Here is a 16,784-nt window from a genome sequence, read left to right as displayed (position 1 = left end):
GTTGGAATGAGTTATGTTCGTTTGGTGACAATGCCTGTGTTTTGGTCTATTGTCTTAATGTTGGTGCATCAATAAAAAAGGATTAACGTTTAAAATATGTTTTAACAATATTCATAAAAACAAAGAAGTTTATAGAAACACCTGGCCTCAGTTTTACCATATTACAAGAACACTAAGTCACATTTCCTTGAGGAAGATATTTAAATAAAAAAAAAAGACTGAAGTAACTGCCACTGAATAACAGTTTGTGCTGTGTCAAAAGTCTTTATGCAGAGTCAGACCATTTTCAATGAAATGTGTCTTTTCCTGACAAAAGTTGAAACATGATCACACCCAAAAAAAGTTTCTCCATTTCACACGACTCTGCAACAAAACAGAATCCAGGAGTAAAGCCACATCTATATACAAGTGCAGTTTCCATTCACTCACAAGCCTATATCACCTACCATCACAACCAAAGAAAAGAAGCAGATCCAGTGCAAATTCGCAGTTGTCGGTGTCTGTATCATGGATTAAAGTGTAGTGGCCATTTCTCCAGTGCCTTAGCTCACCTCTGCTAACAGGATCACTTGATTCTATAAAAGAATAAAAGTATTGTAAAGAAACAAGTGACTGAACACTGCTCTACAAACATAAGAGTGATGAATTATGCATGTAATTAATGTAGGTTCATGATAACAAAAGTGTAGTTTTTTTCAAAATAAAGAGAAATTTGACCAAGCTAGCGCATCAGTATGCTTTTTTGAGCTTTTACTGTGCAAAGTACATCGGTATCAACCACTGCTACAGAAAACGTGTAACAAGCATAAAAGAAGGCTGGAGTAGAGGCTATGTTCCAGCAGTCTTCCACTGGCTTTCCTATATCTGATGGTAGCTTACTGCCTTTCAGCATCCTTTCCAACTGACGCTTATCCACATAAAAAGATGACTTACTTTCTATAGCGGTCTTTCGTTGCTCTGTTTCAGCTGTTGAATGCCCAGAGTGATTTCCTTTTGCATTGGAAGAGCTTGGCCCAGCTGAGTCTTCCAATCTTCTCACCACTGCTGCCCCTTCTTTCTCCTCATCCTCATCTTCACTGTCTGAAGATGCCAGAAAATGAAGTTTTAGCCCAGTCAAGTTGGAAAGCAGTAAGAACATGGCCTCAGACTGGAGTAATTCACAGCACTTCTTCAATATTTCAGGTAGTTGGTCTTCTTCAGCTTGCTCATAACATCTGCAACACACAAGCTTCACAATTAGAATTTTGGAGTAATTAAATGATTGGAAAAAGAACAATTGATGGACAGGATGCAGAACAATGTCATACATTCACCCCAGTACAAAGATCTGGGCCTAAATCCATCATTATTTTGCTCCCCATGCCAACCCAGTTGAACCCAGCCATATGCAAATCAGTCTTGACCCTGCCCCCAATGGGAACAGTCCAGCCCAAACTGCCAGACCAGGTCCTCCCTGGACTGGAAACAAGCATCCTAGGACCGGTTTCGGGGTTTCACCTTTCATCAGCTATGAAAGCTTGACACCAGTGATATGGAGAGTACGGGACCCACGTCTGGGCATACCCGTCCCACTCGGGGTGAGAAATGCAAAAAGAACAATTGATAGACAGAATGCAGCACAATGTCATACATTCACCCCAGTACAGAGATCTGTGCCTAAATCCATCGTTTTTCTGCTACCCATGCCATTCCAGTTTGAACCCAGCCATATGAATCAATCAATCAGAACAATTTGTAAAGCGCGCTACTCACCCGGAAGGGTCTCAAGGCGCTGGGGGGGAGGGGGGAGGGGGGATGGGTCCGTTACTGCTCGAAAAGCCAGATCTTGAGTTGCTTCCTGAAGGAGAGATGATCCTGGGTCAGCCGTACGTGGATGGGGAGGGAGTTCAAGGTCTTGGCCGCCAGGTAGGAGAAGGATCTTCCTCCGGCGGTGGCTCTGCGGATGCGTGGTATGGTGGTGAGGGCGAGGCTGGTCGATCGCAGCTGGCGGGTCGGCATGTAGAAAGTGAGGCGGCTGTTGAGGTATTTGGGGCCCAGGTTGTGGAGAGCTTTGTGTGCGTGGGTGAGGAGTCTGAACGTGATCCTCTTGCTGACGGGGAGCCAGTGCAGGTCTCTCAGGTGGGCGGAGATGAGGTTGTGGCGGGAGATGTCCAGGACGAGTCGTGCGGAGGCGTTCTGTATGCGTTTAAGTCTTTTCTGTAGTTTGGCAGTGGTTCCCGTGTAGAGGGTGTTCCCGTAGTCCATTCGGCTGGTGACGAGTGCCTAGGTGACCGTCTTCCTGGTTTCGGTGGGGATCCATCGGAAGATCTTACGGAGCATGCGCAGGGTGTTGAAGCAGGATGACGATACGGCGTTGACTTGTCTGCTCATTGCGAGGGCGGAGTCTAGGATGAAGCCCAGGTTTTGTGCGTGGTCCGTTGGCTTGGGGGTGGTTCCCAGGGCAGGGGGCCAACAGGAGTCGTCCCAGGCGGAGGGGGATGATCCCAGGATGAGGACTTCCATCTTGTCGGAGTTCAGCTTCAGGCAGCTATTCTTCATCCATTCGGCAACGTCCTTCATTCCCTCGTGTAGGCTGGCTCTGGCGTTGGCCGGGTCGTTGGTGAGGGAGAGGATCGGCTGGGTTTCATCAGCGTATGAGATGATGTTAAAGTTGTGTTGGCGTGCGATGGCTGCGAGGGGGCTCATGTAGACGTTGAAGAGGGTGGCGCTGAGCGAGGATCCTTGAGGTACGCCGCGGATGACTTCGGTGGCCGCGGATCGGAATGGGGCGAGGCGGACTCTCTGGGTTCTTCCGGCGAGGAACGAGGTGATCCACTCCAGTGTTTTCCCTTGGATTCCGATGTTGCTGAGGCACTGTATTAGGGTGCGGTGGCAGACTGTGTCGAATGCTGCAGAGAGGTCCAGGAGGATGAGGGCAGCTATTTCCCCGTTGTCGAGCAGGGATCTGATGTCGGAGGTGGCTGCGACGAGGGCGGTCTCGGTGCTGTGGTTGGCTCGGAAACAGGACTGTGAGGGGTCGAGGGATCCGTTCGTCTCGAGGAAGGAAGTGAGCTGTATGTGGACTGTCTTCTCGATGACTTTGGCAGGAAAAGGGAGGAGCGAGATGGGGCGGAGGTTCTTGAGGTCGGTGGGGTCCGCTGTCGGTTTCTTCAGGAGGGTGCTGAGCTCGCATGCTTCCAGCTCTCCGGGAAGGTGGCGGTGTTGAACGAGATGTTGATGATGTTCCGGAGTTGGGGTGCGATGATGGAGCCGGCCTTGTTGAAGACGTGGTGGGGGCAGGGGTCGGTAGGAGATTATCGTGCGGGTGGTGTCTTTGGTGCTGACCGGGGTCCAGTTGCAGAGGGTGGTGGTGGGGGGCGTTGTTTCGGTGGTTGGGTGCGTGGTTGGTACGTCGAAGCTGTTGTGTATGTCGGCGATCTTGCGGTGGAAGAAGGAGGCGAGTGTGTCGCAGAGGTCTTGAGGGTGTGATGTCGTTGTTTCCGGCGCTGGGGTTGGAGAGCTTTTCGACGATGCTGAAGAGTTCCTTGCTGTTGTGGGTGTTGTTGTCCAGGTGTTCTTTGAATGATGTCCTTTTGGTGGTGCGGATCAGCTGATGGTGTGTGCGGGTGGCGTTCTTGAGGGCGGTCATGTTTTCTGTGGTCTGGTCGTGGCGCCAGGCTTTTTCGAGGGTGCAGCAGTTTTTCTTGGATGTTTTGAGTTCGTTGGTGAACCACAAGGCTTTTTTGCTGCCGTGTCTGCTGGGAGGGTTCTTCAGTGGTGCGAGGTCGTCGGCGCAGTTGATGAGCCACTGTGTGAAGATGCGGGCTGCTTCGTTGGGGTCCGTCGTGTTGGTGGGAGGGTTCTGGCTGAGGGAGGTGGTGAGCTGGTCGACGGTGATCTTGCTCCAGTTCCTGCGGGGAACCGGTCGCGGGTGGTGGTGGGTCATGGTTCTCTTGAAGCTGAAGTGGACGCAGCTGTGATCGGTCCAGTGAAGTCCGGTGGAGCGGCTGAAGGTGATGTGCTTGCTGGAGGAGAAGACTGGGTCAAGCTTGTGGCCGGCGTAGTGGGTGGGGGTGTTCACCAGTTGCTTGAGTCCGAGGTTGGCGAGGTTGTCCAGCAGGGTAGTGGTGTTGCTGTCGTTGTTGTTCTCCAGGTGGAAGTTGAGGTCCCCTAGGAGGATGTAGTCAGAGGAGGCGAGGGCGTGCGGGCTGATGAAGTCTGCGATGGCTTCGCTGAATTGTGTGCGTGGTCCCGGGGGTCTGTAGGTGAGAGTGCCTCTGAGGGTGGTCTTGGGGACGGTGTGTATCTGGAAGTGGAGGTGCTTGGCGGCGGTGAGGGTCTCGTCGGAGTTGGTCGTGATGCGGATGGTGCTCATGTGGACAATGGCGATGCCTCCTCGGGTCTGGTTGACGCGGTCCTTCCGGGTGATCTTGTATCCGTCCGGGATGGCTATGGCGATGTCGGGTGCTGAGGTGGCGTTCATCCATGTTTCCGGGAGGAAGGCGACGTCTGGAGATGTTGAGTCGAGCAGGTTCCAGAGTTCGACGGCGTGTCTGTGGACGGAGCGGGTGTTGAGCAGGATGCACTTGAGGTGGTTGTTGCTCGAGCTTGGCCTTTCGGGTGCGGTGATGGTCCGGAGGCAGGTGAGCTTGCAGGCTTGGCAGGTGAAGGGTCCGTGGGTGCGTTTCGGTGTGGCTCGGTAGCATGTGGGGTTCCGGTCGTGTTGGAGTGCGTTGAGGGTGGTGGCGTCGTACGTCCATCGTGCTGGCTGGCATCTTCGGGGGCCAGGGTCCTGGCGCCTGGCGCAGACGGGCTTGCCTTTGGCGCGCCAGCGACGCGGTCGCTGCGCTGTCTCCATAAGTGGGAGGGGGAGGAGGGGTCAGCGACCTACCCGAGGGTCAAGGGTCGCTGTCTCCGTCACGCAGCAGCCTCCCTTTAACTGGGGTCAGCTGGGAGGCGGGAGGGCAGGCTGCCAATGGGCACGGGGCCGCAGGGGGGGTCAGTGGCGGGAAAAAACGGCATGGTTCAGCGGCGGGAAAATCAGTGGCGCGGGGTCAAACAGCTTTCCATAGAAGTCTCAGGTCTATATCAATCAAGATATTATGCTTGAATTGGTATGATTTCAGATGAAGATAACGAGGTACAAAAAGTATTAATAAAACAATACTTTATAAAGTTAAAAGAAGGCCTTGGTGCAAAAGAATGGCCTGGATATTGTGGCTATTACTGAGACCTGCAGGGATCACCAAAGCTAGTGCATAACCACTATCACAAATAACAGGCGATGGGACATCACATGAAGTATGCAACTTGCTGGAGAAGCTGAGAGTCTACCTAGAACCTAGAAATCTGCCTCTCAGCTAAGAAAGAGAAAAAGAAAACCTGGGCTTACAGGAGGAGAGACTCTTCAGGTGGAAAAGTCAGTCTATTCCCTGCCTTGGGCAACATCCTGTGCTGACTGCCATCATGGAGCAAAGCTGCAATTGACCCAAATCGTGAGGGGTCTACTGGTGCAGTTACCCATGGTGGGGCTTACTTGCTGAGGGTTATCTGGCTGAGGGTGTAAGGGTAGATTAGTCACTGGGCTGGACACTATGCTGGTGATTTTCCAGCAATACAAAATACAAAGTCCCTGAATCGAAGACTGAAACAACAAATGGTCCCATTGAGTAAAATCACCCTTCAAACACTATTATCTTTAACCTGAAAGGGCCAGAGAAGGTTTCCAGAACCAAGACAACCTCCACGGGCCAAAAGAACTAGACTCCACAATCAGGGAAGTGAAGACCAGCAACCTCTATGTAACCCTAGCAGGGTTATTAAGGATTTCCTTGCTCAAGTACACAAATGGAAAATGTTACTTACCCTGCAAGCCTCTGTTAGTAACAGCATGGGCTCCGACTCTATGTTACATTGTTTTCACACAGCAAGTGAGATAGTGTATGAAGTGTCAAGTGAGCCTATCAAGGTGCGCAATGCATCAGTGATCCACAAGGCCTCCAAGAAGGTGACTGGGCACATTTGAATCTACAGCACTACATGCTACAAACAGATTCTTACAGAGTAACACTTTCAGTTCGGAGAAAGTGTGGCTGTAGATAAACATGCTATGCATAGACTATAAAGCAGTATCATGCTTAAGTGCTGGATAGTGTGTGGCTGATGCAGATGTCTGGAACAAAGTCCTTGTGATTATCTGGCCAACCAAAGCCTGTTGGTGGCGCAGGTTGTCCATGCAATAGTGCTTAATAATTGTATGTGGGATTTACCAGGAGACTGCTTTGCAGATGCAAGCTAGAGGAATCTTGCTAAGGAAAGGCATGGTGGCTCCTTTATTAGGGATGGAGTGCAACATGGGTCGGACATGCAGGACTCTTTGCTTTGAGGTAGAAGGTTTGGATGCACTTGACTATCTCACTATGCCAGCCTTAGTGTTGGGATGGACTATATTAAGCTTTGAAAAGGATACAAACAACTGGCCAGACTTACAACAAGACCTTGTCCTGTCAATGTGATACATGACAGATCATTTACAATGTGTAGAGCTCTTCCCATTACTGAGTCTGGATACTGAAAGAACAGTGGGATCCCTATAGTTTTGTTAAGGTGGAAGGATGATACCACCTTGTGGAGAAAGTTAGGACTGGGACTATGAAAAACCCTATCTTTGTGAACTTAAAAAGAAAGATTCGTGTAAGGAGAGTGCTTGCAGCTCAAAGATGCATCTGAGGAAAATAACAGACACGAAGAGGGTCACATTCCAGGAAAGGAACTGAAGAGGCATGAGTGTAAAGGCAAAGAGGTTGGCTCCATGAGCCTTGTGTGGACTACATAAAAGTTCCACACGGGCGGCAAGCATTCTGGGAGGGATGTTCTTCTTATGTCCATCCATGAAAGCTTTAAATACTGGAATCCTAAATAGAGATGAATGGCCCCTTCTTTGCATGTTAACTGCAGTGGCAGGTAAGTGTAATCATACTTAAGTGCAGGAATGGCCTTATTCCTGAAGGTGTGAAAGGTAGCAGATGGTGTCTTGGATGTTAGGTTCCAAGGGGTCCAGAGGTTTGGAAATGCATTAAACAAATACTTTTCATTCTGCAGCCTAACAGGCCAGTGTAGTGGGTCCACAGGCTTCCTGCAAAATGTTCATATATTCTCGGGAGGTTTAAGTAGCCACATTCTGTTTAAGTAGCCACATTCTAAGACAATTGTGTAGTTCTGAAAAATTCTGGACTCGTGCAACAAACTTTGCCGTAACATTACGATTTTTATATCAAAATACCGATAATGGCTAGTACACTATGTACAAGCATTTGCGTCATATCAAAGTGGCGATTTCACCTCTAAATCGCCATTCTCGTCCTGAACCCTTGGCTTTCATTTTATGTTCGGCATCTATTTTGTGAGTTGCCCTTCACATAGGCTTGTAGCTACAGCTGAATTCGATATCAAAGGACACATACACCTTAATTGACTTTTCTGTGACCTGGGCAAGCTGGAACCATTGCCCCAGGCCAAACCTGTTTGGTCAGTCCCTCTCCCAGTGGCCGAACAAGATAGCATCAAAGCACAACAGGCCATAAACTGTTCCCATCGCACACACACCCCGCCCAAATCTTGCTCACACCTGTCCCTGCTCTTTTCTCTCCTTTTCCTTTATGATGAGGAGGAGCCCGGTTTTATTGGAGGTACACCGATATCTGATGAAAATGTTGGGCCTTGCCGGGTAATTTGCTGAGGGCTGGACGAACTGAAATGTGGACTTGTCATCATGACTCTGCCTTTTCTTTGTAGTAAAAATATGTGAATAGCCCACTGTAAATCTAAGAATGTTTGCACTGTAAATCTAAGAATGTTTGCCTGAAGCTTAATATTTTGTATAAAAAGAGAAGCCTGGCTCTGTAATGTGGAGCAGTCTCCTGAGAATATACACACCGTGCTGTTGTACTTCTAGGACGCTTGTTACTTGGTTGCAGCCAATAAATTCGATCTTTGACTTCACCTAGAAGACTCTGGTTTCTGTGTCTGAATCAGAAAAGTACCCGAGGTCTTTGGGTGTTGTCCCCGACACCGCTGGGTTACCGGATCAGTACCGGTTCTGAAAAACCCAGTACCTCAGTTGGCGCCCAACGTGGGGCGATACCAGCGGTACCGGTCCAAGCCTGAGGTTCGTGAGGAGCTTCGTGTGAAAATTCTGGAGGAAGGCCGCCACTTCATCGACCCCTGCATGTCGACGTGGTCCGAAAGTCTTTGCTGCGAGGTTCCCCGCTTCCCGACGGCTACAAAGGACTGCTGCCCTGGCTGTCGCCCTGATTTGGACCCTTGATGTTTGGTAGAGCGAAACGATAGACGAGTCTTCTGGTGAAGCCATCGATACCTCAGTTAAGTATAAGTGGAGCGTCTCCCAGTTAGTCCTTAGTTTTGTTTTGTTTGGAACTTGCAAGCGCCAAAGCCGAAGGACTCGTGTATTCACGAGAATATCGTAATCGATAATCCTATGAAGTTTGAAGCTAGACTAAAGAGCGAAGATGCCTGGTCTTAGCTGGCTTGGAAATTTGTTTTGTCTTGGTTGTAATAATAGGGACTCCCGACTGGAGGACTCGTGTCCGGTTCCTCCGATTGGAACTCCAACCTATGAACTATATGTGAAACATGGGGTAGGCCCCATCACATACAATGAAGTACGGATCAAATACACCAGAAAAGATGGTGTTTTAAAATGGCCCCAATATGGTAGCTTTGATACCGAAATCCTAGATAATCTCGAAGTTAAACTTTTTAAGAAGAAAGCCCGGCTGGCGATGTTTGACTCTTTCCGCCTATGGCGTAAGGAGGCCAAACAAAAGGAAATTAAACTAGCGAAGAAAAATAAGAGAGAAAGGGGTATCTCAATAATGCAAGCTGCTATGCAGTATAAAGACAATGAAGAAGAACAGATGAGTGAGCAGTTGCACAGGCAACTTAAAATGGTAATAGATAAATGCTACCCAGTTTTGCCGCATCTTCAGCAAGAAGCAACAAAAGAGCGTGAAAAAGATCCCCTAATGTCGCATTTGTTAAGTTCACCACCCCCCATGCGCAAAATGCTACAGCACCTCCACAACCTTTAGTTGGGCAACCCATGGTTGTTATGCCTCCTGTTCCTCCACAGCACCCACCAGCTATTCTTCAGCTGGCTCCTGTTCCTCCGGTGCAGCCTCCCCAAGGGTCACCGGCCTTTACACCTGCTCTTCCTATACTTCCTGCAACTTTAACTACTGTATCGACTACCACTCCTGGTACTCCTCCTGACACTGCCTCTGCCTCATCTCACCCTGCCTTCCCACTTGTCTTTTCATCGACTTCTCCCTCTGTTCGTCAGAGAGTGGCAAGCACTGTTTCTAGCATTCTATACCCTTTCTTTGGAGCGGCAAGTCTGGCTCATGCCTCTGGGCACAAACAGTTGCGTAGCCAACAGCCTGATTCTAGGGAGAAAGAAACGTTAAGTCATTTGGCACATAGATGGGTGACTAACCCGACAATATATGATCTAGAATCTGTTATGGATGTCTTCCATCAGTGGGAAGCATCAAAGCAGAGATAAGTCTTTGAGAAAATGTGTGTTTTTCTATGCGAAGATTTAGAGGAAAGTGGTTTGGACTCTAATCCGCCCGAGTTGAACCATGTACGGTTTGAAGTTTCAAAAGGCACAATTGTGGGTTCAGATGTTAAGAAAGCAGTTGCGACGTTGTTGTCACTTAGCACTGAAGATGTTTCCAAGTCGTTGTTTGAGTCTGATTCTTCTACCAAGAAGAAGGGAAGACAATATCCCATGAGAGAAGTTCCCCCACAATGGTGGGAAGGGGACCTAGCAGCTAACCCACCTATTCAGCCTCATTTTCAGCGTGTGTGGGTATATGTCCCATGGAAGCGAGCTGAAGTATTAGCTCTCAAGCAGACATTGCCTGATCCCCGCAAAAATCCTGCAGGGTATTACAAGGAATTGTCGCAGACTGCAGGTTCATGCATTATGAATTTAGCCGATATTGATATGTTATTTGGGAATGTTGTCCCACAGCCTTTATGGGGAAAGATTCGTCATACAGACCATAATCAGGAATTAGGCGACTCATGGGCTAATATTGCTGCTGCAGATGCCCTACAAATTGGTGGGGCTAAACCTGAGCCTTTGGTAGCAGATCTCCCTGGTAGGATCATTGATTACATGAAAACTATAATGCCTGCGATGCGTGTAAATTGGGATAAGTTGTCTGCGTGTAAGCAGAAGAAAGATGAAACGGTGTCTGATTTCTTCACCAGGTTTGAAGAAACGTTTGTCGACCACAGTGGTCAAGATATGAGTACAGAAGGTGGTCAGCGACTGTTCGTCGATAAATTCGTGCACAATCTACTTCCAGATTTGTGTAAGAAATTGAAGGATTCAGAGAGTTCATGGGCAGTTTCTTCTTCAGCACAGATATTGGCTACTGCACAGTATTATGAAAATAGAGACAAAGATGAGAAAGATAGAGCAGAAAAGAAAACTAAAGAGTTGAAAACGAAGGTCCTGTTACAGCAAGCATATCCGCCACTTGGTGATAGTGGCCAGAATAATGGTGGGCAGAATAACTATCAGAATGATTATCGGCAACCTCAACAGTTTCAAAAGCCAAGAGTAGAGTATACTCAGCCACGCGCTCCTGTAGGTCCCAATCAGTGTTCGTATTGCAAGGAAGAGGGCCATTTTAAGTATAGTTGCCCTATCCTGTTACAGCGCGCAAATGGTGTGTCAAACACAAGAGGTAGAGGTGTTCAGCAAACACCTAGAGGTAGAGGCCGCGGAAACGTCCCTCAGAATGCACGCTCCCTTCCACCTCAAAATTCTATGAATAGGTTTGATCAGCAGAATAACACATCTGGTAGGACAGCTCAGTACTATGCTGATGATTACTATGCAGAAGATGAGTATATGGAAGGTAATGATTGCTAGGACAGCCATAGACAAAGAGAGGGAGTTGTTTCAGTTCCAGTAGATCAGAGTGGACCATACGTTGAGGTGATTACATCAGGTGTGTCAGAACCTTTTCTGTTGGATACTGGTGCTACAAAGAGTTCTATGATGCACTCAAAACTCCCTGGCGCACCTTTGTCTGGCGAAATGAATATTTCTGTAGGTTTTTCTGGCGCCCCGGTTAGGAACCCGATTTCATGTCCAATGTCCCTGTCTGTTGGTCCTTGTGAATTCGAAGCACCCCTTATTCTAACAACAGGTTGTGGTGAAAACTTGTTAGGATTGGATCTGTTAAAAAGATTGTATGCGACTTTGTACTGTTCTCCTTCGGGAGTACAACTTACACTAGGTAAGAAAGTGGTTTCTCCAATGTATTTGTCAAAGGATAAACTTCCGACAGAACTGTCGTTTCTACCTAATATTCTTTGGGCTACTGGTCCTAACGATGTGGGCCTCTTGGAAATACCACCATATGTTGTGACCTTGAAAGCTAAGCGTTGTTAGCGATCATTTACGATTTAATTGAAAAGGATGTGATCGAAGAGACAAGAGGCAACGTTTGCAATAGTCCTATTCTGCCTGTTTTGAAACGAACTGATCCCTCTCAGCCACCTGTGTACAGGTTCGTGATTGACCTTAGAGAGGTGAATAAAATAGTTGTGCCACAATTTCCAGTTGTTCCTGACATTCCTGCCCTATTGACTATGATTCCAGCCTCTGCAACCTGGTTTTCGGTGATTGACTTGAAGAATGCCTTCTTCAGCATCCCGATTGCTGAGGAGAGTAGGGATATTTTTGGCTTCAGTTTAGGAGGACGAAGCGTCCGCTTTAAACGCGCTCCCTAGGGCTACTGTGAAAGTCCATCAATATATAGTCAAGCTCTAAAAACACAGCTTGATATGTTTTTTTTACCTGAAGGCGCTACCCTCATTCAGTATGTTGATGACTTACTTATTGCTGCAGACTCTGAGGAAATATGTAAAGAAGCCACGTTGTCTTTGTTGCGTCATTTGTGTGACATGCATCACAAAGTGTCTCTCTCCAAATTGCAATATTGTCGACAAGAAGTGACCTACTTAGGTCATTTCTTATCGAAGGAGGGAAGGAAACTGACCCCAGAAAGAATTCAGGCAATAGCAAAATTAAGTGTGCCAAGAACACAGAGAGAAGTATGTGCTTTCTTGGGTGTTACATCGTACTGTAGACAGTGGATTCCAAATTTCTCTTTACTGGCCAAACCCTTGGTGGCATTAACGTGTAAAGATACACCCAATCCCGTGCCTTGGTCTGAAGAGTGTCAGAAAAGTTTTTCTGAATTGCGCATAGCATTATGTTCGGCTCCTGTGTTGGGTACCCCCAACTACAGTAAGCCCTTTACATTGTATGTCCATGAGAAAGAAGGTTGTGCATTATCAGTGTTGACACAGTTGTTTGGAGACAAGCAGCGCCCATGTGCATATTTTTCGTCGACTTTGGACCCAGTAGCTAAAGCATTGCCAAGTTGTTTAAGAGCAACAGCGGCAGCAGCTGCTTCGATTCGACAGTCTGCTGGTTTAGTGATGAATAACACGTTAGTGGTCATGGTTCCACATGCAGTGGACACGTTATTGAACAGAACCAAGACACAGCACTTAACTAGTGCTCGATTGTCTGGTTACGAACTAACTTTGTTAGCAAACCATGTGCACATCAAAAGATGCAGCACACTAAACCCAGCCACGTTATTGCCAATTCCAGTTGAGACAGAGAATACTGAAGAGCAGCATGATTGTTTTCTTAGAACAGAAGAAGAAACAAAAGGGAGAATAGACCTCCAAGATACTCCTCTTGTTGAATGCGATGGTACCTTATGGGTGGATGGTTCATGCTTCAAGCTTCCGAATGGTGACACGACTGCAGCATATGTGTCACCACTTTGCATACAGTCGTTGAAGCTGCACGTATTCCACATAACTCAGCTCAAGCAGCAGAATTGATTGCACTTACAAGGGCGTGTGTGTTGTCAAAAGGAATGAAAGTAAATGTGTACACTGACAGTCAGTATGCATTTGGTGTGGCTCATAGTTTTGGACGTCTGTGGCGTGAACGTGGGTTTCTGACTTCGCATGGAGCCAAGATCCAGCATGGTCAGTTGGTGAATGAACTTCTTTAATCACGGACTTTGTCTCTAGAAGTTGCGATTGTGAAATGTAGTGCTCACAAGAAGGTGACTGATGATGTTTGTCGTGGAAATGCATTTGCTGATGAAGTCGCAAAAGAAACAGCAAGGAATGTGATGAGCAGAATGTATGTTGCAGGATCGGCAAGATGGGTTGGTGATGTTGGAATGTGTGAAGACACGGTAGAGAGTGTGAAATCGATCCAATCTGAGGCTACAGAGAAAGAGTTGAACATGTGGAGAGAAAGTACGGGTAGAATGGATGCAAATGGTTGTTGGGTTGAATTGTCAGAGCATCAGAGATGGTTGCTACCCGATGCGTACGTGCTTGCAGTGGTTACAATGGCTCATGGAATGGCTCATATCAGCGTGAAAGGGATTTGCAAGTTGTTGGCTCCAGTATGGCAAAATGCTGGAATTCCTAAGTGTGCAGAGAATGTGGTCAAGAATTGCATGGTGTGTCTGAAACACAACCCTGGTAGGGGAACCCCAACTCCAGCTGGTCATTTGCCACCTCCTACGTATCCGTTTGAGGTTTTGCAGCTAGATTTCATCCACATGGAGAGGTGCAACAATTTAAAATACGTACTCGTTGTCTGTGCCTTCTCAAGATGGGTAGAAGCATATCCCCTAAAGGACAATACTGCCTTGTCCACAGCGAAAGCCCTTGTGAAAGAGTTCTTCCCTAGATTTGGAATGCCTAGAATGATCTGGAGCGACAATGGAAGTGAATTTGTGGGTCAAGTGATGAAGAAAGTATGTGAAGGGCTAGGCATCCGACAGAAGTTTCATGCTGCAAATCACCCCCAATCAGCTGGACTAGTAGAATGTTATAATGGCACACTAAAGTTAAAACTAGCCAAGATTCAAGCGAGCACTGGTCTTAAATGGCCTGACGCTCTGCCCTTAGCACTCCTATCCACCAGAATGACGTGCATTCAAGAGTGAAACTTAGTCCCTATGAAATTGTCTTCGGCCGTCCGGCCAACATATGGGGGGTGCCAAGACCCACCAAGTTCAGTGAAATAGAACACCCTGTTTTGCTTGACTATTTGTACGAATTGACGGCTAAATTGCGTGTTTTACACCAACAGGTCCATGACTCTCTGCCTCCGGTCTCTGAAGCTCCAGGCCATCAAATCGATCCTGAATCCTGGGTGCTGGTAAAGAACTTTCAGCGAACAAAGAACGACCAGCCCAGGTGGACCGCCCACACCTCGTCCTTCTTTCCACAAGATCAGCTGTTCGAGTGGAAGGAAAGAAGAACTGGATCCACGGGATCCACTGTAAACGGATCCCCCTGCCTCTGCCCTATGACCAGTGGGTCCAGGAAGGTGTCGCCGACTCAGAGACTGATACTGTGCCACGTTTGTGCCTTTCAGTGACGCTCGTGAAAAAGAAACAATTACTGAACAAGAGAGTGACAATATTTTGCAACCAGCTGTACCACCATCAGCCTGATTGGACACTACAGTACCTGAAGTCTTGTTTCAAGACCATACAATACCAGGAAAACAACGGTATAATCTGAGGCCGAGAAATACGAACTAATAAAAGTGAACTAATAAAAGTTTTTTCTCCCAAGTACTATTTTTGAAAGCGCAGCTCTCCCATCTGAGGAACTTGCTTATTTTTGTTTTTCGAACCGCCATCCGGGTTCCGCTGCTAGGGCCGCGATTGCCCAAAGTCTTTGGGGTGCAGCTGACGACGTTAGGTCGACAGTTCTGGTTGGTCTAAGGGAGTTGCCCTGGATCAACAGAAGCATTCCTTAGCAGAATCAACCTCCCATCGCGGGCAGCATTGTAGAGAGGATGGAGTTTTTCAAGATGGAGAGACCTGCCAAAACTGTGAACTTTAAGGCCAGAATATGTGGATTAATGACAAAGAAACGTTTTTTATTATTATGCATTTTCCTGTTATTCAGTTCAATAATGTTTTTAGTAGGATATGTATTATTTTCTTTACAAGCGACATTTGCACCCACTACATCGCCCGTACCTCCTCCTCCTGTTTCTTCACATTCTTTTCAACCCCTTCCTAAACATGAGTCAGCTAGGAGATTAGAGTTTATTAATAACTCCTTCATTCAGCTCTTGCACCAACACCAACTAGTAATGAACACAACTAACTGTTGGGTGTGTGGTCTTATGCCCCACACAACGGATAAAGGTATTCCTTACTTGGTCCTGCCATTCAGCCACAATGTGTGGGCATACAGAACAATGTTCATTTATGCACATGAAGTCTACCCCGTACGTTCTGTAACAGACAATCCTAAGAATAGTGCTCTAGTTAAGGGTATAGTAGATATGATTAAGGAAGATATTTACTATGAGACTATTCCAAGAGATGAGACACTAGAATACATAGGATGGAACGTGACCGGATATGGAGCTACTCCGAGTGAGAAACAGCAAGCTAAGAGATCTTCCCCGATTTGGATTGTACCCCATCAGGGTCATCTGTGTCTGCAAGGTACTGTCAAGAATCCCAGAGCTCAGTTAGGGAAGAGTGTCTGTACTGAAACGTATGTTTTTGCATCTCAGACTTCCCCTTCGTTTCTAGCAGCTAAGGGTACCTATTTCATCTGCCATGATAGAGCCTATACATGGTTGCCCCCTGACTTTTCGGGCACATGTTTTGTTTCGTTCCTGTTGCCTCCCACCTACACAGCAGCGGCAGATTACCATAAGACAAGGATAGTTAGAGGTGTCTTGAATAATAAAGACACTGCAGGACAAGAATTTGGGGATTTCGTAAAGGGTTTTCTGTCGTTCTGGGGACCGATGGTTAACAGCAGAAACATAAGGCAATTAGCAAGGGTGGTTGAATCCACCGTAATTGAAACTGCTGGCGCCCTTAGTAACTTGACTGCTGAGCTCCAGTCGGACCGTCTTATGACCCTTCAGAACAGGGCCGCATTAGATGTCATACTTGCAGACCGAGGTGGGGTATGTAAATTGATCCAATCGAGTTGCTGTGTTTTCATTCCAGATAACGCTCCAACAGTGTACCAGGCCATCTCCAAATTGCATAAGATTTCCGAATCTATTCATGTGGATAAAGGAGATTGGTCTTTTATGGGATGGTTCTGGGAACTGATATCCGGCTGGGGATGGAAAATTCTGATGGTCATTGGGATGGTCTTAGCCATTCTTTTCCTGTTCTGTCTGTGCGTGCAGTGTGCTCCTGCAATATGTGGCCTCTGTGCTACATCATGTGTAAGGAAGCCTGTGTCAAAAGACGAACTAAGTACCAGAATGATGTTACAGCAACATCTCAATGACTTTAGGAATATAGACCTGGACTCAGATTAGCATGAGATTAGGTTAAATTGCCTATGTAAGGGCAAAAGGAGGGTTTGTAGTTCTGAAAAATTCTGTACTTGTGCAACAAACTTTGCCGTAACATGACGATTTTTATATCAAAATACCGATAATGGCTAGTACACTATGTACAAGCATTTGCGTCATATCAAAGTGGCGATTTCACCTCTAAATCGCCATTGTCGTCCTGAACCCTTGGCTTTCATTTTATGTTCGGCAGCCATTTTGTGAGTTGCCCTTCACATAGGCTTGTAGCTACAGCTGAATTCGATATCAAAGGACACATACACCTTAATTGACTTTTCTGTGACCTGGGCAAGCTGGAACCATT

General features: G+C 47.1%; 2 protein-coding genes across 2 annotated transcripts in view; one reads left to right on the top strand and one right to left on the bottom strand.

Moving 5' to 3' along the window:
* OGFOD1 (2-oxoglutarate and iron dependent oxygenase domain containing 1) overlaps positions 1-16,784 on the bottom strand; it is a 265,521-nt gene that overhangs the window by 49,978 nt on the left and 198,759 nt on the right. The window contains exons 10-11 of the mRNA XM_086947692.1: positions 934-1,214; positions 447-575 (exon numbers count right to left, since the gene is read on the bottom strand). Coding sequence (XP_086803818.1) covers positions 447-575; positions 934-1,214 — 410 coding nt within the window. The remainder of the gene's footprint in view (positions 1-446; positions 576-933; positions 1,215-16,784) is intronic.
* Positions 15,005-16,444, top strand: LOC147673763 (endogenous retrovirus group PABLB member 1 Env polyprotein-like). The gene has a single exon (XM_086947693.1). It carries the CDS (start codon positions 15,005-15,007, stop codon positions 16,442-16,444), a length of 1,440 nt encoding a protein of 479 aa, XP_086803819.1.

The sequence above is a fragment of the Lissotriton vulgaris genome, chromosome 12 (assembly GCF_964263255.1).
Source record: "Lissotriton vulgaris chromosome 12, aLisVul1.2, whole genome shotgun sequence".
NCBI lineage: Eukaryota > Metazoa > Chordata > Amphibia > Caudata > Salamandridae > Lissotriton > Lissotriton vulgaris.
The sequence above is the reverse complement of the archived record's forward strand: the minus strand, read 5'-3'. Positions and strand labels throughout refer to the sequence as shown.